Source organism: Nelumbo lutea, chromosome 3, assembly GCF_056320005.1.
Source record: "Nelumbo lutea isolate HS-2025 chromosome 3, American lotus-T2T, whole genome shotgun sequence".
NCBI classification, from domain to species: domain Eukaryota; kingdom Viridiplantae; phylum Streptophyta; class Magnoliopsida; order Proteales; family Nelumbonaceae; genus Nelumbo; species Nelumbo lutea.
The window spans coordinates 14,117,303-14,142,071 of record NC_142686.1 but is presented as its reverse complement, the minus strand read 5'-3'; the positions used below and the strand labels follow the sequence as shown (position 1 = coordinate 14,142,071).

The 24,769-nt window shown below is 40.1% G+C and overlaps 1 protein-coding gene and 1 pseudogene across 2 annotated transcripts; one reads left to right on the top strand and one right to left on the bottom strand.

The window, feature by feature from the left end:
- Positions 1-8,037: 8,037 nt before the first annotated feature.
- Positions 8,038-13,066, bottom strand: LOC148863087 (uncharacterized). The gene is made up of 5 exons (XM_088976250.1): positions 12,794-13,066; positions 12,378-12,682; positions 11,855-12,281; positions 11,515-11,756; positions 8,038-8,230 (listed from the first exon to the last, which is right to left on the bottom strand). The coding sequence occupies exons 1-5, from the start codon at positions 13,064-13,066 to the stop codon at positions 8,038-8,040; spliced, it is 1,440 nt and encodes a 479-aa protein (XP_088832376.1).
- Positions 13,067-20,508: 7,442 nt separating this feature from the next.
- LOC148863086 (transcription factor MTB1 pseudogene) lies at positions 20,509-23,644 on the top strand (annotated as a pseudogene). Its single transcript, XR_016110658.1, has 2 exons — positions 20,509-23,136; positions 23,237-23,644. The product of XR_016110658.1 is annotated as a transcription factor MTB1 pseudogene (transcript).
- The last annotated feature ends 1,125 nt before the right edge of the window (positions 23,645-24,769 follow it).

Here is a 24,769-nt window from a genome sequence, read left to right as displayed (position 1 = left end):
TTGGAATGGTTTATTCTCATAGTCTGTTTGGTTCAGACAGGAATAGGATTTCATTCTCAAGGGAGGGGTAGGAAATGGTCATTCTCTCAAATGGGGGAATACCATTCCAGCAAAAATAGGAACGGGATTCCAATTCTACCCAACCAAACAGTTAAAATTAGAATAAACCATTCTAATTCTGATTTCAGACCTCTGTTCCCACAAACCAAACGGAACCTAAGTTCTAATCATTAGACCACTCGGCAATATCTTAGAAAGCAAGCATTGATAAAAAAAAAAAAAAGACATGTTATACTCACATGTATCTGGACAAAATATCAATTTCCAAATACCCAATTCTCAAAACATAATCAAACCAATTCCAAATGCTTTGTCTCTATGATAGAAACATTTTTTTTAATTGTCCTTTCAATATTTTTTCTATTTTCCGATACTTTGAATCTTTCGCGTGATTTTATATCACATAAATAAAATGTGTAGCCTGTGTAGCCCCTCCTTAAATAGAAAAGGTGCGATAGGTTAATACTATAGATGCCTATAATGGGATACAAAGGCAAGGGTCTCAGTCCTATATCAACGCTTTTTACTTAGTAGGGTCAGGTATATGAACCTTATCGTGAAATTGCCATCCCTAATTGAAGCTCTAAGATGTTGCTTAATAAAGGCAATAAGTCATTGGCCGAGGAATATACTATATAGATGCCATGAAGACTGCAGGTATGAATTTCTGACCAATAGGTTATCTAATTAATTCTACAAGTGTGTGATTGTTCTATACCATTGGTCCCAAACCGGATAGAAAGAAGAGGGTTATTGCATCAAATTGGCAGCAGCCAATTTTGAGTGATAAAAATGAAAGGATGATATTTTTCAGAGAGGAGCATTTGCCTGATTTTACATGAGGGTTTGATGGCTAGAGATATCAGATCAAACTGGCTTTCCATCGAATAAACCTCTTACATGGGATCTACATGTACAATTTCAGCAGTTATAGTTTTGTGGAATATACTACGTACTGTGATATTTATTGTGGTACCTGCAAGGATTATTTGGTTATGTCTATGTAATTAAGAAAAAGAAGCAGTAACTAGGATCGGGTAGAGGAAGAACTGTTTTTGCCTTTGGGTCATGTGTCATCGGTTTGATCAATTAGGTCGAATGGTTCAGACTGTGCCACATCAGTATATATATATATATATATATATATATATATGTATTAAGTATATATACATATTAGTAATAAATAATGTATAAATATATTTTACATTTAATTTATTTTTTATTTATAAAAATATTAAAAATTATAATTTTGGTCAAAAAAGGGTTTTTTTCACGAAAATAGCGGGGCAAGACACGTATGGCCCTTGAGATGCATAAACCTTTGAAAAGTACTTAAAATCAATAAAAGAAATCACCTTAGAAGTACAAATTTATGACCTCCAAAAATTTAATATCTATTAATTATGCAACTTGCAACCTAATCACCGAGACAAATAAATCAACGGCTGAACTAGCCAGGCTGAATGACTCTTGATCAAATCAACAGTTTTTAACCGTATGATGGATCTTGAATGTACCGGACCCAAAATCGTGGCCAAATAACAATTCCCACAGTTCGACTGCGGATTAAAAACATTGGTTTACATGATAAAAGCTGATAAACGTGCAGCCCATTTTCAATTGTAGAAATGCAATTATAAGGTTGCGTGGCTCAGTATCCAAGCTCTTTCTTTTGCAAAGAATCTATATGATCACAAGCGTCATATTCGAAGAAAATTAGGTATCTAGGGTCACGGTGGTAACAGTCTGTTAAGCCTGTGAGCACAATTAACACGAGGAGTTTGACATATAGCCACCGAGCACTCCCTAGTCTCAATCCCACCTTTTCACTGTACCAACCATCCACGTCATTAAAGGATCTTATCCTTTCTAATTGCTTCAGCCTCCATGTGGTTGGTCGGAAATTGGATCATCATCGTCCAAGAATTCCAATTCCATTTTGATTTTCTGTCGTATTTAATATTATATTCATTGTTAAATTATTGATACTTAAATTATTTCTTACTATTTTAATCTATATTCTTTTGGGCTTATCTTTACTCTTATATTCCCTTCAATATATGATATATCACTTCTTTTTTCACAAGTTATGCCAAACATCATGAATATACATAAACCACTGTAGTCTATTTTGATATTTTCTAACTTTAACCTTTATAGTTTTACCATTCATCAATCTCAGCATATGTATCATTATTAGGTTCAGGTTCAACTATGATACCGGAGACATGATCGATATTCGAAAAATTTGCAACCAATCAATTGGTATTATAAGCGTGTTAGCCAATTAGGTGAATTTTATCAAAATTCACATATGGGTTTTGATTGGTTAAAATTTTTTGGGCACCATGTCTTTTTCACATCATAGATTTCCCATCTCTATCACACTCATTTTTTGGATATATTGTTTATTCCATATAATATTGTTGGCCTTACAATTGTTTTATAGAATTTTATTTTTAATAAGTAGTATTTGACTATCACAATAAATTTGGGATATACTTCTCCATTTTATTCATCCTACTTTCAACATCCTCCTCTATTTCTTGCTTGTCAGAAATGATCTACCAAACTGAAACCGAAAAATGTCATATTGAATTATCTCTTGGTATTCAATTATAAGCATAACCTTATTTGCACTTCAATAATAAATATACCCCCATTTGTTCATAAACTCAAATTTATATTTAATCTCATTAGTTTCATTAATCAAGAGTACTGATGAGAGTAGATTTGACCCTCCAGTGAAATTGTGACATGTGGCACCTCGTGACAACTAGGCAAGCACCCAGGCAACAACTTACCAAGTTGGTGTCCCACTTGAGCACCGGTCTGGCCAGCCTAGCGCGGCTTGGCGTGACCTGCACGTGGCCTACGGGCGGCTTGCACGAGGCCTGTGCGCTGCCTGGCGCGGCCTGCACGCGGCCTGTGCGGCCTGCGTGGCCTGGCGCCCGGCCTGCGCGACTTGGCCGACCTGGATCAGCCTGGCACATGATCCGACCTGGCCAACCTGGCAACCCATAAGACGCCCACCAATGAACCATAACGGCATACACCGCGAGCTTGGTAGCTCACCAAGGAGCTCGGTAGCTCACCAAAGAGCTCTCCAAGGAGCCAGGCAGCATAGCTCCCTCGGGCAGCTCGCCACTTGTAGGGTAGCTTGGTACAGAAGAGTAGTTTGGCGTATCGCAGGAAGATCTTCTGCCTGACAACCTATCCCAGACACCGACCCGCCGACTGACACAAGCGCCAACCTGACAACCTAGCCCAGACACCGACCCGTCGACTGACACAGGCGCCGACTTGACAACCTGGCCTAGACACCGACCCTCTAACTGACATAGGCGTCGACCTGACAACCTGGCCCAGGTGCCGACCTGGTCGCCTAACACAAGCGCCAGCCTAACAACCTCGAGGAGTTCACCACCGTACCCCGGTTTTGATGGGATATGACGAGTCTCACCGTTTGAAGGCTTTTCACCCACCTAACCCATGAGGACACCACTATATAAGGACTCCGACCCCCAAAAACAGAAAGGGTGAAAAAAGGATGGTAACCCCTACTCTCTAGCTCTCTCATTTCTCTCCAAGCTCTCTTTAATCAGAATGCTAACTTAGGCATCGGAGAGTCCTCGCCGGGAAAATAGCCCCGGGTCCTCTGATTCAGTTCTCGCAGGTCCCTCAGCTCCAGCCACCTACAAAGGAGAGAAAATCACCTCATGCAGAGGGTAGTCGGGTTGCGCTGCACCAAGGAGCTCCACCATCCTCCAAGTTGCAAGCCACCTAGGAGCAGGTCAAATGACGAGTCCACCAGGGAGCTCGCCACCAGGCAGCTCGCCACCAGGCAATTCGCCACCAGGCAATTCGCCACCAGGCAATTCGCCACCAGGCAGTTCGCCACCAGGGAGCTCGCCACCAAGCAGTTCGCCACCAGGCAGTTCTCCACCAGGGAGTTCGCCACTTAGTAGCTCATCACCAAGGCACATCACCACCGGGTCAAATAACGAGATACTTAGCCAAAAAAATTTATACATCACAAAAAATGGTACGTGACCAAAAATGGTTAAATCAAGTACTATCATAAATAAGCAACATACACCATGGGACCCCCTCCTCCTCATCATAAATAAACAACATTATTTAAGGGTCTATCTTTGAGAGAAAACTTTGGTTGTTGGGGGACAATGGCTTAGATTGCCAGGGAAATTCTAGGGCATGACATTTCAACCCATTTTGGTCAAATGGATATTAAGGGCAAGTACCCTTTTACCCCATGTCATGCCCAAAATTGGTCTCATTAGCCCAGGTTGGGCTGTTAGCCCCAAACAGCCAAGGTTTTCCCTCATTTTGATAGTCCTAAAATGGGTTTTGGTACTTTCTAGTTAGTCAGATGAACCACCGTAACAAAATATGGATTATGAATATTACTTGTCACATCCATGTTCACCTCAACATATCTCACTCCCTTCAACCCAATTACAAGATTGGATTAATTGAACAAAATAGCTGTTCAAGCAGGTTGTGGAACCAATAATAACGTTCCACACCTAGGGGTGTCAATTGGACTGGATTTGGTCCAATCCAATCTAGTCCAATGTGAGTTCGTTATAAATGGATCAGGTCCAACCCATTCCATTGAATATTTTGGATCAGTCCAATTCAATGTCTCGACCATTCAATTTGTTCAAATTTGTTATAATTTAGATTGATTTCAACCTAAATCCGGTCTATTGACACCTAACTTATCTTATATCAATGGACCTGATAATGGCTTAATCCAACCCAATTCAATATAAATTTATTATGGACGGACCAGGTCCAATCTAATCTAATAAATATTTTGGACCAGATTGGTCCAATCCAGTATGTCCTGTTGGTCCATTCAATCCATCCAAATTGATTTTGGACTGGACGGGTTCCAATCCAAAACTGGTCCATTGATGCCCTTACCCACACCCGAAATTTGTGTTTTTGATACGTCTAAGAATTTTGTTCTGGTTGCAGGTGGCATTTTACGTTTCTCCTCTGATCCTGTTGAAGATGAATTAGGAGCTATTTGGAGGGCTATTAATGTAAATCTGGCTTTGGAGCATGGTTTGTATTTAGGGGTGTCAATTGGACTGGATTTGGTCCAATATGATCCAGTCCAATGTGAGTCCATTATAAATGGACCAAGTCCAATCCAATATAATGAATATTTTGGATCAACTTGGACCGGTTCAATTCAATGTCTGGACTATTTCATCTGTTCAAATTCATTTTGATTTAAATTGGTTTCAACCCAAAGCCAGTCCATTAACACGTATATTCTTCTTATCTTATATCAATGGACCAGATATTGGCTTAATCCAGCCCAATCCAATATAAATTTGTTACGGATGGACCAAGTCCAATTCAATCTAATAAATATTTTGGACCGAATTGGTCCAATCCAATATGTCTTATTGGTCCGTTCAACCCGTCCAAATTGATTTTAAACTGGACGGGATCTAATAAAAAACCGGTCCATTGACACTCTTATTTGTATTCTATTTGTTTTTGCTCAGATGCAAAGATCGTGATTCAAGCAAAATCAATCTTCTCTTCAATGGAACTGTGGATTTTGGTTTTAGATAGAATTTTGTTGGATAAATCCTCTTTAAACTCTTTGATCTGCCCAAACTGTTAGCAGCTGCCCATGCTTTGATCGTGGTCAAGAAGCAAAATCTTTGATAATTTCTGGTGAGGCAGTCCTCCTCCCTGTATTGAAGCTTTTGTTTTGTCGTTCTGTTAATAGTATGTTCACTTGCCAGAGAAACATTCATTGTGGGCCTGACAGACGTGGGGCATTATCATTGGTTTCACAGTTATTCCATTTAGCTAATCCGAATTGATATATAGTTTCTTCATTCCTTCCGTCATATTTGGCACCGATGCCGATTTTCCTTACCAGTTTTTTGAAAAAATCTGTGATTTTTTAAAAATTAGTGAATTTTGTTGTTTGGTATCATTTCTACTATGTAAGCCAATTTTTGAAAAATCTGTTTAGCACCGATTCTAAAGGGCGGATTATTTTTGTTGGAGATGGGGAATTACTAAAGTGATGTTTGGCATGCATTGATGATGATTTCTTGGAATCACTGCCATGTTGAAGCCACATCAGCATTAGAGGAATCAACGTTCAAATTTCTTGAAATCAGCTGGCATGCATCGTTTCTCGATGAAATCAGCTCTTTTAAGGATCAGCTATGGAATGACATTCAATATGGCATTGTATAATAACTCTAATACAAAAATAATCGGCCCTTAAGAATCAATATCAAACAGATTCAAAGACGAAATGATACCAAATAATAAAATTTATTGATTTATGAAAAAACGATAATATAAAAAAAAAAACAATAGGGAAGAATCAGCATTAATGCCATACATCACCTAAAAATGATGATTCAAGGACTGATTTTAAGAATTCATTTTTGGACAACTTTCCAAAATTCATCAATATCGGCCAACCAAGCAGAAATTTCAGCGCTAATTCCTCTAACGCCACCATGACATTGATTTTTGGGAAATCAGCATTGATGCCAACCACGTGCCATATTCATACCGTTGCCAATAAATGTCAATACCCATACATATACCTATCCCACTTTTGTTTTAATAGAGTCCCATTACTTTCTCTAATCTTCTACGCAACCAATAGATTGGGCCACCTCAGATTTCTTTTTTTTTTTTTTGTTTTAGAAGCCCAAAAGGCACAAACTTGTCATTGATGGATTTTCTCGTTCAATACAATGGTCCTTCTGAAATCAGGAAGAAGAGACCAGGTCATGGAAATATTATATATGCTTGAGGGCATAATGGTCCAGCCCGTGGGCTGCTTTGTTACATGAACAAGGAGCATGAGAGAAGCTTATCTTCCAGAAAAAAAGAACGAGAGAGAGAGAGTTGCAATCTGAAAGAACATAATAGGCCTTCCAGGGGGGGGGGGGGGGGGGGAATTTGAAGATGGTGACTAAATAATAATCATATAGCGTCACTTTCTAAAATAAGATTATCCTTCTTCAAGGAGATTGCAAGTTTAAGAGCCTCAAGGATAGCCATGGCCTCAGTTTCCTCAGGAAAAGAGCTACAAACTGTCATAGCACACCCTGCGATGAAGTCTCCGATCTCTTATGATACAGCCAATCGAAGCCAAACCAGGGGACCAGGCACCATCAGTATTAATTTTTAATTGGTTATGAGAGGGCTAATTAGTCCAATGCAAAGATCGAGGGACAGAAATGTGATTAACCTAGGGAGAACTGGACTGAGAAACTGTAATTTAGCACAAAGAGGTGCAAAAAACAGAGCAAGAGATAATGATTTCATTAAGGCTATTTAAGCATAAATTACAGAGATGTTCAGCTGTCCTAAAAACAAGATTTTACATGTGCTTGAATGCACAGGTGTTCACCAGCTGTCTTAGACCGGGGCATGCAACTCGCCAAGTTTGTTACAATTGTTGCAACTGTTTTTGTTATCTGCTGCTGTTGTTCCAATACCCCCTTTCAAGTTGGATGTGAAGTGAGTGAACGCCCAACTTGCTGAGAAGAAAGACAAAGCGATCAACAGTCAAAGCTTTTGTGAAGATATCTGACAGGTTGGTCTTCCGTGGAAATGTAAGATGTTGTAATTGTCTTTCACTGGATGTGTTTTCGAACGAAGTGACAGTCTATATCTATATGTTTCGTTCGTTCGTGAAACACTGGATTAGCTATAATATGCACAATACAATTTCATAGGAGCAATAATGGGCATGTTGAGATCAGTGAGAACACGCTCCAACCATAGCAATTCGAAAGCCATAGCGTAGTATTCAGCTTCTTTAGATGATCTGGATAGAGTGCTCTGTTTCTTTGATTTCCAAGAAATGGCTGAATTGCCGAGGAATACGACATATCCAAAAGTTGATCATCGTATGAGAGGGCAGCTGACCCAATCAAAATCACAATAAGCCTAAATGGAAAAATCAGTATTGGCATCCAAGAATAGACCATGATCTTTAGTGGAGCAGAGATACCGCAAGATACACATAGCAGCAACCATATGATCATCTGTAGGTTTATTCATGTATTGACTGAGAGCATGAACAGAAAAACTGAGTTCAGGCCTAGTGATTGTCAAATAAACCAGTCGACCAACAAGACGTCTGTTACAAGGATCAAGCAAAGGGGCAGTATCATCTCAAAGTTTATGTTGTTGTTCCATAGGAGAAGGATTAGTGCGACAGTCTGTCATGCCTTGCTCTTTGAGTATGTCCATAAGGAATTTATGCTGTGAAAGGAAAATGCCAACGGAGGAACGATGTACCTCTATACCAAGGAAATAGGTGAGAGGACCTATGTCTTTGATGCAGAAGCAAGTAGTCAGACAGGATTTGAAATCAGCAATGAGATTAGAATTGTCACCAGTGATGATTAGGTCGTCTACATAGATGAGAACTTCATACAGGCACCATGATGTCGATAATAAAACAGAGAGTAATCGGCAAGAGATTGAACAAAACCATATGCCTTGACTGCAGTTGTAAACTTCTCAAACCATTGTCGAGAGGCCTATCAGAGTCCATAAAGAGACTTGTTAAGTTTACATACTTGGTTGTCTCCTAGAGAGGAAAAACCTTGAGGGATGGTCATGTATACCTCCTCATGGAGATCTCCATGCAAGAAGGCATTATTCACGAAAGGTGAAGGAAAATCACAAATGTAATCTTGTAATTTAATGGGAGGCTAGCGAGCACGAGGTGGTGAGTTGAGTGATTGTGGCTATCAGTTGCTGGTTCAGGCATATGTTGATGTGTGTTGGACAATTGGAGTGAAGATGGGTTTGATTGGGTCAAAAAATCTGATGGCGGTGGATTTATGGCAAAAGTAGGTGGGTCCATAATTGGTGGATTTGCATTGTTTAGTTGTGACAAAAGGTGTTGTTCTGATTCAATGTCTAGCTACGATAGAGGTATAACTGGATACAAAGGCTGGGTTGTATCATGGTCTTGAAATGGGAAGTTTGTCTCATTGAAGATAACATCCCGAGAAGTGAAAATTTTGTGGGACTCAATGACAAATATGCGATATCCTTTTTGTCCATGAGGATATCCTACAAATATACCTTTAAGGGCTCTAGATGAGAACTTGTCCCGTTGGTTGGGGTGGTTATGCGCATAGCAAAGGCACCCGAAGACACACAAGTGAGAGTAAGTTGGTGGCTTCCCAAATAAGACTTCATAGGGCATTTGTCGTTAAGAACTGGAGTTGGCATGTAATTAAAAATGCTGCTGCCAAAATGCATTCCCCACAAAACTCTAGAGGAAGTGATGCCTAGAAACGTAAGGCACGGGCAACATCGAGTAAATGTTGGTGTTTCCGTTCAATGTTTCCATTTTGTTGTGGTGAATCAACACGGAAGTGTTGATTTAAAATCCCTTCATTTGAAAAAAATTCCTTCATTGGTAGAGAAAAGAGTTCCATGCCGTTGTCTGAACGCACCTATTTAACAGAACTTTAAAATTGTGTCTGAATCATTTTATAGAAGGAGATCAAGTATTGTAATGCTTGTGTCTTATTTTGTAAGAGGTGTTAGATAGTTTTGTATGCCCTTAGCTTCAATCAAGATGATGTACTTTATGAGTTTATTGTAAATGAATAAAAATGCATATTTGATTCATATTCCCTTGGTATGTTTCTGTGTAATACCCTTAAACTGGACACTTAATGAGACTTATGTTAGTTTAGAATGTTCATAGCCAGTGGGTCGGTCTAGGGAGACCTATCCTGACAAGGCTGACACTGTAGTGCCACCAAGTCGGTTGGGGTGGCCAGTCTCGGTTGCTAGGGTGAGACCCTTGCATATACAGTGTATGATTAATTGAATCTATGAACTGGACCAGATTTTTCAGTATTGCCCTGGACCTTGGAGATTAATGGGCAAAACTGAAAAGTTACACCCGACCCCTAGACCCGATCATGATACTACACTAAGTGTCGGATTGGACTGTCTTTGATATACCAATCAGTGAGATCCTTAGTGGGGGTCAAAACCTGGGTATGTTGGGACAGTCTGAAAATTCATTTGAGTGGGTGATCATAGTGACATGATCAACCCCTTTGTCGGACAAAGGTAATGATCGGGGATGCACTCTCACTAATGGAAACCAAGACTGCCGGTAGCCAATTTCAATCACTGAGATTTGTTTTGCAAAATATATTTTATATGAGATATAAAAGTATATATTTAATGGTTTCTAAAAGGTTTGCAAAAGGTTTTAATTCCAGGGATCCATATAAGCAGAGAGTGCAACATGTTCCTTGCAGCCGAGGGAGATGTCCTCTCTTGTCGGGCAGTGTATGGTCATTATGGGCTGAGAGGTTAAGTGTAAGACCATTGAGGATAATGCCTGATGGGCAAATCTTGCATCTGCCCACAGTCCTTGGGTGTTACAATGTGACTTGGCCCAGGGACCACTTAGGGTACGTGTTGGGCCCATAGAGACCATGAGATGGTTTTCAGGGGGTGCACTGTCCATAACAGTGTATTTGGCCAGGCCTTGTAACAAAGGCTGGGCCGAACCCATGTGGCTGATGTGTAGATCAATGTTTGAGTCCCACGCCATACAAGGAAGCCCAACTGGGCAGAAGTTTGGAAGGCTAAGTGAATACATAACCTTAAATGGGCCTTAAGCTCATTTCGAACTGGTTTAATCTGATTAGTCATTTAAATAGGCGAATTCTGAGATGGATCAGTTGATAGGATTGGGCTAGACCCTATCCACTTAGAGAGTCCAAGATTTAAATAATATTTAGATCTAGAAGCCTTCTAATTAAATTAGGAGATGACTGATCTGATCTACAGATAAGATAAGAGTTATCCCTTATCACTTAAAGGGACTTCTAATCCAAATATGATTTGGATCTCCAAGTCCTAATGGGATTAGGAGCTGATCCCTTTGAGCTGTATTCACAAGCCATCCAGTTGATTCTTGCGAAGGGTCAAGTTCTTTTGGAAGAACACTGTTGATTCTGCTCCACCCTGCATTGCACCATCTTCAGCGGGAACAGATTTTGGATCCTTCCTTGGGCATGAACACCTCCATTGGGAGATATTGTTTCTCCGTATCAGGTATAATCCCTCCATACTCCTTTTGGTTCAGATCTGGTTTAGTTTATGATTCAAGAATGATCATTGAAAATATGGTTTTCTAAATAGGGTATGCGATTCCCAGTTCAAGGAAGAGAAAAATTTTTGAAATTCGCCCCCTTATTCCGCAATCTTTAGGCGTCTATGTGATGGATATCCTATCCCTTCAGGAAGTACACCCAAGTACTATGGATACAATCAACTATTGTAAGGAAATATCTAGCACCACTCTGTGATGGATGCACCCCATAAATCAACGTGAATCAGCTGAAATGGTGCTATAGCTCTAGAGGTACTGACAGGAAATGGGTCCGTGTCTGTTTGGCACGATGACAAATGTCGCAAGGGCGACCAATGTCTGAAGAAGAAACATCAACTAAATGCGATAGGTTGCGATATGGTGCATGGCCTAAGCGGTGATGCCATATGGAGGGAGAGACTTCACTGCGAGCTGGAAGGGCAATAGCAGAAACTGAAGCAGTGAAATAGTATATCCCTTGGATGAATTTACCCCTGCCAATCTCTCTCTTTGACACTCGGTCCTGTAAAATGCAACAAGTGGGAAAGAAAACCACAATGCAGAATGATTGATCTGTCAGTTTGCTGATAGAAATTAGTTGAATCTGGGTATGTATAGAACGTTAGTTATGGAGAATTTCGGAGTGAATTGGATACTACCAAAATGTGTGGCTGCTACTTTGTCACCATTTGGCAATCGAACCATCTTTGGTTCAGTCAAAGGAATGGGGTTATCAATCAAGGTAATGTTAGAGACCATATGGTCTGAAGCCCCACTGTCCAAGATCCAACAGGTCTTATTAAATGAAGGAGAAACTTTACCAGAGAGGTTTGTAGTAAGATTTCTAGATATATTAAGCTGGAGCAAAGCCATAAGTTGGTTATATTGATCAGGGGTAAGTCCAGTCACCAATGATGTTATAATAGCAGATTCTTGTGATGATTCTTGTGTGGATATCCCTGCAAATGAAGCTTGTCGCCGTGGTTGCTTATTCTTGTCCCAATTAGGTGGATAACCGTGCAGCTCAAAGCATCCATCTCTAGTGTGTCTGGTCTTTTTACAGTGGTCACATTTAAATTTTTGTTTTCCGCCTTGACTGCCATTCAGTTTTGTATTGTCAGATCAAGTATTTGTTGATGTGTACATTCTTGTTACCTCCAGATCAGTGCTTCGATGGTTCACCTTCATCATCAAATGTTTCTCTTCCTGAGTGATCAAAGCATACACTCGATTTATACTCGATAATGGATCAATCCCGAGTATGTTTGATCTGACAGTGCTATAGCTATCGTTCAATCCCATTAAAAATTGGTGGATCTTGTCCTCCTCACATTCTGCGATGATATCCTTTGCTCCACCACAAGTGCACTTTGGAGTTGGAATCAACACAGCAAGTTCGTCCCACAGAGCTTTCATTCTGGTGAAGTAAGCAGCTACAGAAAGATTTCCCTAGTTAAGCAATGCAAGGCTTCGTTAGAGTTGATGAATCTGAGGCACATTCTTTTGTGAAAACCGTTCTTCAAGGTCACGTCAGATTTCTCTAGTTGTATCAGCATAAACCACGCTACTGTGAAGATCTTTAAACAAAGAGTTGAAAAGCCAGGAAATCACCATGGAATTGCATTTTATCCATGTGTGTTCCATCGGTGATCTTGGTTCAGGTTGTGGAAGAGATCCGTCAACAAACACGAACTTGTTCTTTGCGTGAAGCGCATTCTTCATCTTCCTTTGCCACGTTGAAAAATTGTCCCCGTTCAGAGGACAAGACACAAGAAGTGCCCCTAGATTGTTAGAGGCACTCAGAAAATATGGTGAAGTTGGATCAAGTTCCATGTCGAGAAGGAAACAACCAGTAGAATGAAGAGCAACAAGAAAGAAGATTAGAAAAGAGGATCAGAATTCATGCATACCATGCAATTTGGCATAGAGAGATGCGAAAAGCAGAGCAAGAGATAATGAATTCATTAAGGCTATTTAAGCATAAGTTACAGAGATGTCCAACTGTCCTAAAAACACGATTTTACATGTGCTTGAATGCACAGGTGTTCACCAGCTGTCTTAGACGGGGGCATGCAATTTGCCAAGTTTGTTACAGTCGTTGCAACTATTATCTGTCATCTGCTGCTATTGTTCCAATAGAAACCTATCCAAATCAGCCTTTCCGAGCGTTGGCTTTAGTTTCAGATAAAAAGACAATGTCAGGCTTGGAACTGTGGAGGAGTTCCAAGAAGTGACGAACTACCTTGGGCCTTGGGGCTCCCCATCCCTTGGCAGTTCCAAGCAATGATTTTCATGGTGACGTGGGACATGCTTAGGGTGTGCATCCTCCACAATGAAGAATTTGAAACAATAAAATGCAATGGCGTGCCAGAGCTATGGGATTTTTTCGCATGTTCCTCCGGGAGTCTGAAAATATAGTTCTCTTCAGAGAAACCAGATCGATTTTCTCTTCTTGCCATCAACCTGCATTGGGCTTGGTATTGAACTAGAGGGGGAGCCTCTAGGGACTCTTCCCGAAACACTTTGACTGTGACTACTGGGTTGGTTAGAGCAGAGTCGGTGGGAGTAAGTGGCAATCCAAGATTCATTCATCAAGATCCCCTAGACCTTGAAATCTGATTGCATGGAAGCATTAGGAGTGTAGGGGAAAAGTCACGGAAGGGAGAGCACGCTTGCACTCAGCTAAACAGTGGGGTCCACCAACTGAGGAGAAAACCGGTTGGTATCCGTCTGGAGAGTGGAGTTCAAGGCTAGCGGCTTCTCAAAATCCACGCCCATGCATGCATTTGACGTGCATGGAATTTTAGGCGAATTCCTCCAAGTCCTTGGAAGAGGAACCATCAAGTAATTAAATTATTCTCCTTCGGAAGAGTCTCATCCGTATCATCCTAAGAGGGCAGCCGGTGTTCCGGTAGGTCGTCCTCAGTGTCGGTGCAGGTAGAGGGGTTATGTCAGGGTTGTCCACTGTGATAGGTACCGGTGGTGACCTTCACGTTCAAAGTAATTCTGGACAAGAGCATTCCAAAATGGCGTTTTGTAGGTTGTGTTTTATTCTAAAACCCACAACCTCATGACCCAATCTAGCACAAAATACACAGAGTCTAGGAATTCTTTCATAACAGACTCTGGTTGTATTCGTTTTCCCATTGAGAAGTTTGTAGGGAAGTTCCTGTGTTAGAGGTTCATTGATATCCAATGAAATACCAATCTTTGCATATTCACTCCATTTTGTCACAAGACTCGGAAGGGGTTCAAAGGGTTAACCAAGTTCAGTAGCAATCTAGCTTCATAACAGATTTGGCGTTCAAGTATTCAACTGGGAGGCCATAAAGATGAACCCAGAAGTCCGCTCGATCTAGAGAGTAATCCGCCAAACTTGTATTCGCTGCACCCTTTTGGATAATGATTAAATCATTGCCAAAAAGCCAAGGATCTTTATCTATGATCTGAATCACCTGATCGCGTTCAAAACTACTAGGAAAATTAAATATGTGATTTCGGAAGTGTCAATCCTCCAAGATTTCACCACCATTTCCTTCAAACCGATAGTTTTAACTGAGCGATCTGAAAGCACCTTGAAAACTAACATCTTTCTCCACGAGTCATTTGAGAGCACATCATCATCGCTAGCCTCAATCGTTTTGGTTGTTTTAGGGAGTAGTATTGGAAAATAATAAATAAGGCAGTTTGTAACTTATTAGTAATCGCTTTTCAAACCGAGAACTTGAAGGAGTGCAATGTTGCAAAACTAAGAAACCGAGAACTTGCAAAGATAAGGAAGGCTGAGTCATGCCACTTGGTCACTCTCCTTAAAACTGCATTTACCCCCTATGATGCAATCGGGTGATTGTAAATCGGTTACCAAGATAAAACAGGCCACAGGCCACTAGTAGATGTGCACTCGCTTACCAGACCTCCGCAAACCATAGAGAACGATGCTCAGATTAACAGAGAAGACAGAGAAGAGAAGACTGTCAAGTGTATTAGTGTGTAAAATAGGGCCGACCAACACTCATTTTATAGAGTGTTCTTAGTCATCTGAATGGACATAGAAGTACCCTTTCAAACAAAGGTCTCTTCAGAATAGTGCACCTATTCGAAGAGACACAAAGAGTAAGAGACACAAACGGATAGGAAAAACATTTTTTAATAATTAAATTTGAAATTTAAAAGTCAAATGTTTAATCCAGTCAAAAGCAAAAACATCCGGTGTAGCGCACATGCACATGCATACGTGCCCGTGCCCCGACTTGGCCCGGCTTCGTGCGCACGTGTGAAAAGCACCCCCAACCCCCCCTCAAATGCAAGGAAATATATATAATGCTTTCCTCCTATGGGTCCCTACCCATAGAGAGAGAAAAACTATAGATATACTCCACCTCTACTCCTTTCCCAAGCAATGTGGGACAATGAGTTTTCCCATGCATTCAAGAGAGAGAAGAGGAAAAGACAAAAATCAAAAATACAAGGGAGGGAGGAGAGATTCTTGAAATTTTGAATCTCCTTCTAGCAATCCTCCACAAGATTCAAAATTACAAGAAGATTGAACAATCTGAGCATCTCGATGAGAAAAGTATTCATGGTGATTTTTTTGGACTTCAATCAACACTTAGGTATGGCAACTAACTTAGCTCACCCTTCCTCTTTGTCATAACTAGCTAACCCTCCCAACTAACTTAGCTCACCAGTTCTTTAGTGGTTTTTTTTTTTTTTTTTTTTGTTTTGGAACATTTCGGTCTTGTTCCCCTCTTAGAATCATGAGTGTTTTAGAGAGTCAGCCCTACATCTCTCTTAGAAGCGGCCACACTTCACACTCACTTAAGTCAATTATTTAGCATGCATTGCACACACTATACTTAACTGATTAAGAGCTTCATACTCAACCTCCTCAAATTGCAGTGAACATTATCTTACCTCGGCATATGAAATGGGACACAAAATGATAGTGCTTTTCCAAGTCTTCTAGCGACTCGTTTTTACCCATCCAACCTAATTCCAGGGATCTCCTTTCACATAAGTTGGGTGTCCATCACTAATGACTTATGTAACAAGCTTCAACCCCATAAGAATCTTGGATGATGTTACTAATCCAAATGAGTAATCAATTACCGAGCTAGCGCCAGCATGCACTTCTATCTTAGTTCGAATTTACTAAGTTAGTGTCAACGCAAAACTTCTATCTTAGTTCAAATTTACCAAGATAGTATTAGTGCAGGACTTCTATTCTAGTTCAAAATTAGTTAGCATTAGATCATGATTTCCAAATTTTTGTTCAATTAGGACTTTCTTTTTGAAGAGTTTTAGGAGGATTCTATTATGGAGCGTTAGGAAACTTTCTTGTATGAGCCATAAGGGTGTAAGCCTATATAAAGAGTAGCTAAGAGAAGGCTAAGGGAGTATTTTATGTTGATTTTTTCTTAATTATTCAACTTCTTCCTAATAATTTGACTTTTACTCTTTTCTTTGAAGTTTTTCTCAATGTGGTTTGTTTTCGTACTACTTGTATAGACTTTATTGAAATGAATCAGTTATATCTTATATCATCAACTAATGACATGCCCTTACTTCACAGGGGCTAGTGAATAGGCAATTTACCAGAATAGAAAATTAAGAAAAAAAAAACAAATTTTGAAGCTCACATCATACAAGAATTTTAAAAGAAAATATATAAATCAAATTAATGTAAAAAATAATATTTATATGATTTAATATTATGAGGGAATAAAACCGTTTAAAAAACCATATTACCTAATTACTTTATGGATGTATAGAGCCACCAATGAAGTATCCTACAAAAAAAAAAATCAACTAAAAATAGGAGAAATGAGCTTTGATACAGGCCAATACATCCCTACCGGCACATCGACTATATCGATATTTTGAACCTTGCTTCTTTCCAAGAAAGAATAAAAGCATTTGAATGGAACTATGAGTAATAATGAAAAAGAAGAACATTTGAATGTGGGCATTTTGTAATTTTACCTTCACTATAATGTTAGTTTTAACAAAATTGGACTCAAGTGTATATTTCTAAAAAGTTCAAGGCACTAAAATGTTGCATTTTGAGAAAATGGCACCACATAGGCGCCACTTCAAAAAAAATAGTGCTTTAGTTGGTACTATTTTTTCTAGAAAAATGTTACTTCTGACCATGCCTTAGAAATTAGAAAAGTGTGGTATGAAGAAATGTCAAATTCAATGTTTTCTCGTAAAACAATCTGTTACTCCTATTAGTGCAATTAGACCTATTCACATGTTAAGCTTGGAATTAGGATCGAACCCAATCAAAAGCTAAGCCCGAACCTGGCCCATGAACTGATATAGGTGCAATGATGTGGTATAATCTCGAACACAGCACCGATGTCAAACACCTACGTAAGTGTTGCTACTCCAAAAATACAGTGTACAGTACGTGGACAGCAGGGACTCCAAATTTTTGCTACTCCAAAAATACACAGGATGAACATCCAAGTATTTTATTCTTTTAAGTTGTGAACTAAATCTGCTTACAGAATAGAAAAATAAAAAAATAAAAAAAGAGAACTAGTGGACAGCAGGGACCATGTAGTCGTGGGTGAGGCAATTAAGATGGTAGCCAGAAAGAACTCCAGGATGATGAGATCAGAACTGGACTTTCCAGATCTCGTGGCAGATGGGAAGTGGTGCAGGAATGAATTGTGGAGAATGGAACTGCTTGTCACGTCTCCCCAAACAAAAGAAAGAGCGGTGGAGGGGGGAAGGGAATACGGGAATAGGACATGAGTTTGAGTGGTGTGTGTGTATGCAAATCGTGAAGTGCCAAAGCAAAGCACACGCGGAACACGTTATAACGATAAAAAAGGAGAGTACTCGGGAGGGGATGTATATTAAATGCGGTTCACGTTCTCCCTCCAGGGCTTCCATCCTCCACTTAACGTTAACGTCACATGCTCCCTTCACAAGTTTTGGCTGAGCCTCACCGTTCAAAACGAGGCTGAAATTTGGATCGCATCTCACGACACGTGCATATCATGCATTATGCATTCGCCACGTGTTTTGTGCTAGCCTGAACGTTTTCATTCAGCGACCATTGATTTGACCTCACCCCTCCTCTGTTCTCCCACCACTCCTACTCGCGCGAGTAGAAATACATTCTACACTCGGTGCTGCTTCTTACGTGTGTTATTCTCAGTGTCTGGAAACCAGCAAACCCCTTGTTAAAAAGACATAGAAACCCTTCACGTCGACAGATGCAAAGACTAGGATGAATATGTACCTATTCAAACCTACTCGCGAGAGTAGCATTTACATTACTCTTTTTTATTCCACCCAGCTTAGTCAACAAATGGCATGTTATCTTACTACTATTTATTTTTCCTATTAATGTATATTTACTTCATCACAAAAAACCTTATTAAAATGGGATTTTGGAGATAGAGAGTGTGGCACATGTCAGAGACTCAGAGTGTTCTGTAAATAAAAATATATTAAGATTCAAAAGTAACCCCCTTGAATCCCTTATCATGTTTTATATCTTGTCCTACTGTGCTTATGTGAGAACTCGTTTATCCGCCGTTCATCATCATCAGCAGCAGCGGCGTTTAGCCTTTATCCTAATTAGTATGGATCTGGTTACATTTAAATCCTATTTCGCCTTTCTTCCTATTTTAATACTTATCTGGTTCTGGTTTGGCAACTGTTGACAACCGTAAATTGAATTCTTATCTCAAAAGGGTGAGAGTGGTTATTCAGGACTCAGGATCTTCTGCCCACGAGAATTCTGCTCATGCCTATCATAATATATTATTTGTGTAAATTGGAAACATCTTCTCCTGTATGATACTATAGAGAGAGGATGAGATAGGATGAGATGTTCTCTATATATGACTACAATAAACTTGAATAAAGTTAGTTGTCGTGGGCAGAAGATTTAGACTCGTTACCCAGGCGTCAATTAGCTCAAATTGAGGGTTATTTGGAAAAACAGGTGGGGTTGAGTTTTCATGTTGGTGGAAGAGGAACATTCAGATATTTTGGTGAATTTGCACACATTGAAAACAAGGCTGACATAAGCGAGCGGGGTAGGGCGGTGGAAGCAAAAAGATAAGAGCCTGTTGCAGCAAGAGTCCTTTTTATTGTTGTAGTTCTAGTGTAATTGGACTCTACTCCACTCATTTTTGGCTTCTTCTATCTACCTCGTTTCCTCTCCTCTCAGATGCATCACTCACTATAAATCTATGACTCTAGAGACTATAGGTGGTGGTGGTGAGTCTGGTGACTGATGGAGTGGGTCCACCATACGGGGCTTTCACCACGACTCTACGAGGGATATGTTTGTCATTTTCCAATTGTCAATTATCGGTCCACCAAAGAAATTGGACATAATTAATGTGGCATTGTGGACGGTGGATTAGGGAAAAATGAAAAAAAGGCCTAATAATATTTTCATTTTTCCAGCTGTATTGACAATAATGGCCTCTAATCTAGGAAAAGTCTAATCAATAGGAAAGATCAACTTATCAAATCTATCTAAGCTAACTAATAATAGACTAGTATTTATCCTCAAAACATGTGGCAGCTTCTTTTCTGATTGCTGTAACCTGTACATGGTATTATAGTCCGTAGGCAGCAGCAGTTAAGTACACAACTAACAGACTAATGAGAATGTTTTGTTGGATATGGGCCATGGATTGGAGTCTTTTAAGCATTTTTTTTTAAATGCTTCAATTTCATCTTGTTCCATGCAACTAAACATTTCACTTCAGGATTTAATTTTGGATATTTCACTCAACCTCCAGCCCATCATTTATCTTAATTTCGGCAAAACTTTCGGCCCAAATTCAGCAAAATCCAAACGAATGTTCTCTTCTTTTTCATATTTATACAAACAAAACTGGCTGTGGCTACGCTCTGCCCAGCCCAGCTGGCTGCTGCTCAACTGAGTCAACTCGTCTCAATGTTTTCATAGCAAATAAAAAAACTACGATTTTTCGAAATATCGGTATAGGTAATTAGGTATAAACTGCTGCGCCTGAAATGACTGCCTTCGTTTCTTCAACTCATAATTTTACCAAAAAAAAAAAAGAAAACTCATAAAACTAATCATGGTTACTTTTTTAACTCAACCCATGGTATCAAATCTCTTCCACGTCTAACAAGGGTTTTGGCCCTTTTGGTTTGGGGGTAAACAATAGACAAAGTGAGCTTTCTCTCAACTCATCTCTTTCTCTCTCTCTCCCCCCCCCCGTTTACTGGTACGCCTATTTTTGTCGAACGCGCACCCTCTCCATTGGTTTGTTCGCGGGGTGGGAGTAACCTTGTTTGTTTGTTTCGTATATTATCACCTTTACCACATTGCCAAGAAACTTACGGCAATTCAAATGTCTCAAGCATTTTGAATCTCTCTCGCCCAACTGGTGTGTATGTTTTCCAAATTCCCCTGTGAGATTTTTATGTTATCTGCACGCACTATTGCGTATTCTGTATCTGGAGTCAAAAATCAATTTGACAACCGGTGAGATCTGAAACTGAACAATATCGAATTAGTGGTAATGAGTGAAATATGGAAAAACACGGGGATCATGCAAGTGTCTTGTTTTTTTTTTTTTTTTTTTTTATGTTTAAATTGTTGAACGTGTGATTTCTTGAGGGGTTTTCTAGGATAAATTTCATCTGGGAATTGGGTTTCTGTGAGTGTAAGTGTGTAACTTCTAATTAAGGCTTTTTTTTTTCCTGTTTGAGTTTCTGTTTCTTTTTTTTTTTTTATCTATTTATTTTTCTTTCCGGGTGGGGGGATTGGAGTCGGGAGGTGGCTGTTGATGATGAAGACAGAGACTGGAATGGGTGGTGGATTTTGGAACGATGAGGATAAAGCCGCGGTTGTGACAGTTCTTGGTGCTCGGGCTTTCGAATATTTGATGAAGAGCACTGTATCTTCGGAAGGTTTGATGACGGCAGTTGGGAACGACGAGAATTTGCAAAACAAGCTTTCGGACCTCGTCGAGGGCCCGAACGCTTCAAAATTTACCTGGAATTACGCAATCTTTTGGCAGATTTCAAGTTCGAAGACTGGAGAGTTGGTTTTGGGTTGGGGAGATGGATATTGCAGAGAGCCGAAGGAAGGGGAAGAGTCCGAAGCTACCCACAACCTAAGCTTCCGGTTTGAAGACGAAACTCAGCAGAAGATGAGGAAGAGGGTCCTGCAGAAGCTTCACACTTTCTTTGGAGGTTCCGATGAGGAAAGCTATGCATTTGGCTTGGACAGGGTCACAGACACGGAGATGTTCTTCCTTGCTTCCATGTACTTCTTCTTTCCTCAGGGTGAGGGGGCTCCTGGTAAGGCGTTTGGATCAGGTAAGTACCTGTGGATTTCGGATGCCTTGAAATCACCTGATTACTGTGTCCGATCGTTCCTTGCGAGGTCTGCTGGGCTCCAGACTGTTGTTCTTGTCCCCACAGATACTGGAGTGGCCGAATTGGGATCAGTCAGATCCATTTCTGAGAATTTGGAGGTGTTGCAGACAATAAGGTCCATGTTCTCAAAGTCCGCCGCCTTCCCTATCCAGGTCAAACCGTTACCAGCTTCCAATGAGAAGAAAGATAGTAGTGCAATTGCATCAGATTCCAGGACCGTGGAACGAGCAGATGAGTTCCCAAAGATTTTTGGTCAGGATCTGAACCCCATTCGGTCTAATTCTCAGCGCAGTGAAAGGCTCGTAGTTGCAAAGGTGGAGGAGAGGCAATGGGATGTATACAATGGGAATAGGCTTCCATTTAACAATAGGAAGAGTGTTCATGGGTTTGGGCCTTCATGGTTCCATGGTATAAAACCAGGGGCAATTGCTGAGGTTATCAGCCCGCAAAATCCTGGAAACAATCAGCAAAAGCTTGGGCATACTGTTCTTATGATCAATAACAACGTTGAGCCTTCCCATCGATCCTTTGGCCACTGTAATGGGATCAGGGAAGACACTCGGTTGAACCCATTTCAGGCACAGATGCAAGCACAGAGACAAATTGATTTCACTGGGACAACTTCAAGGTCTCCTGTGATTACTCGTCAGAGTGCCATAGAATCAGAGCACTCAGATGTTGAGGCATCATGCAAGGAAGACCGTCCATGCACAGTGGACGAGCGAAGGCCCAGGAAGCGGGGCAGGAAGCCTGCAAATGGAAGAGAGGAGCCCCTTAACCATGTTGAGGCTGAGAGGCAGCGCCGGGAGAAGCTTAATCAGCGGTTCTATGCATTAAGGGCCGTCGTGCCCAATATCTCCAAGATGGACAAGGCCTCCCTGCTCGGAGATGCCATAACCTACATCACTGAACTTCAGAAGAAACTCAAGGACATGGAATCAGAGAGAGAAAAGTTTGGCAACCAGTCAAGAGACACTGTAGCTTCAGAAGCCAATTCTGTTGGAGATGATCGGAAGCGAGGCCCAGACATCGACATTCAAGCCCTTCATGATGAGGTTATTGTAAGGGTAAACTGCCCATTGGATGTTCATCCTGTATCAAGAGTCATCCATGCATTCAAAGAAGCACAAATCACTGTGGTGGAATCAAAGATCTCTGCCGGAAATGATACCGTCTTCCACACATTTGTGGTCAAATCTCAAGGATCTGAGCAGCTTACAAAGGAGAAGTTGATTGCTGCATTTTCTCATGAATCGAGCACCTTATAACCTTTCTCCTTGAATTAGGTGTTATGGGATTCAACTCCACTGTAGACTAATGTTTGTAGAATGGAAAATCTATTGGAGAGCTATTGCAAAGGTTTTGATATACAAAGAATGACTAACATAGTGCGTTAGGGTGTAAGTAAAATATTACTACCTAAGATTGACCAACTAGTGCAGTCGTGTCTTCAAGTTACAAGCATACATATTTATGCCAACTGAAGAGAATGCATGCAAGTTAATTAGTCAGTAAGTTCACCAACTCTTTTCAAATCCTTATTTATTAGCTTAATGGAGAAAAAAGGTTCCAGTGCACTCTGATAATAATTTTGGCATCTGTGTTCCCCAGGGGCTTCATTTTAACCACTAGAGATTTGCAACCTTCAGAAGCAGGAAATTCTAAAGGCAGGGAAGGTTTGGAAGATTTTATGGATTTTGTTAGATTGAGTTCAATATTTGGTTGAATCTCCTTGGATTCTTAAAAGTCCTAACCACAGAAGCTTCAGGAGTGGTAGCAACATACCTGGTTCTTGAATTTTCTGATGCAATTTGTTCTCCTGTTGTGAGCAACAGAAAGCTATGGAGTAACTTTGTAAATCTGTTGAGAAACAGAGAAAGTATAGATGGAATGTACATACATATGTGGTGATCTCCTAATGCTCAATGGATTTCCTTTTTAATTTTTATGATTCTTTATTTATGTTTTTGGCACACTGTTTTTCTTCAGGCTCTCTAGCTTATAAAGTGTTTCTTACTACTTTGGCCCCCTGTCTTTCCTGTTTACTATTATTTAATGTTGCAGATTTCATTAATTTTGAATTCTCACTAGTTTTTTGTGATACTAAGGAAATCCTTAATGCTAACTATTTCTATATGGCATAAGTTGCATGAATCCTGTTTTGCAATTCCAATCTATCTAGGGCTACATCCATCGTTAAATTTTTAGTCCCCAAAACATTTTTGCACTACCTTAATCCATGTTCCTCTTAGCCTGCTTGCAGCTTCTATACCCTTACTGTCTTGGATGGATGGGACCAAATCATATGGAGTTTTCCTCCAGTTAGTGCGGCCTGTAGCCATTGTTTGCAATTAGGAAATACTCATAGAAGTTAAACTCTTTATTTTGAAACTCCTGTTTTATGTATTTCATCATTCTTTATTTTTCTTTATTTTGCTTGAAAGCGAGTAACCAATTAATCCAAAAGTAGCCATTATGATTTTCAGAAACCTGGCTAGAAAGAATTGCTTTGTAGGTAGTCACTGTAGCTACCAAAAGGGAGAGAAGAGTCTATAGTATCCAACACATTCCATAAGCTGAGTGTGAATGCAGTCTCTGCCGCTTTTGTTGGGCCAAACCAGATCTATCTCCTGCTCCTTTGAAAGCATTTTTATGTAAATGTATGGTCGGTGCGTCCTGTTTTCTTTATCTCATTCATCATACTCGGAGTTATGGTAGGATGACTGAGGAAAACCAATGTAGTACCAGGAAAACTAGAAGACCGTCAGAAGGCAGCAAGAGAAGGAGAGCGAGAAATTATCATTTATTAATGGGGGAAATTACCTGTGTGATTATTTACTGACAGCCATGGTTCAAAGTATCTATACGCTCCTGTGTATCAGCAGGGGCGTATCAGTACTTAAAAACACATGCTCAATGGTTTTTTTTAGTTTTTTTTTTTCAAACAATGATTTTTAAAGATGTTTTTAATGGTTTTTTTATTGAAATAAACCAGGGTCCCGAAACACCTGTAAATAGATGTATCGAGACCAAAAGATACGATACGATACACCTGATACGGGGCATATTGTATCCATAATTTGAACCTTGCTGTCAGCTTAATCCAAGGTAGTTGCTGATTACATATGCCCTTCCAAGCATAGT

Excerpts from the sequence above, each read along its gene's own strand:
- LOC148863087 (XM_088976250.1), bottom strand. The coding sequence starts at position 13,066 with ATGGAACTTGATCCAACTTCACCATATTTTCTGAGTGCCTCTAACAAT. Across the intron at positions 12,683-12,793 it reads AAGATCTTCACAGTAGCGTG|GGAAATCTTTCTGTAGCTGC; the intron begins GTTTATGCTGAT and ends TTGCTTAACTAG. Across the intron at positions 11,757-11,854 it reads CGAAATTCTCCATAACTAAC|GACCGAGTGTCAAAGAGAGA; the intron begins GTTCTATACATA and ends TGCATTTTACAG.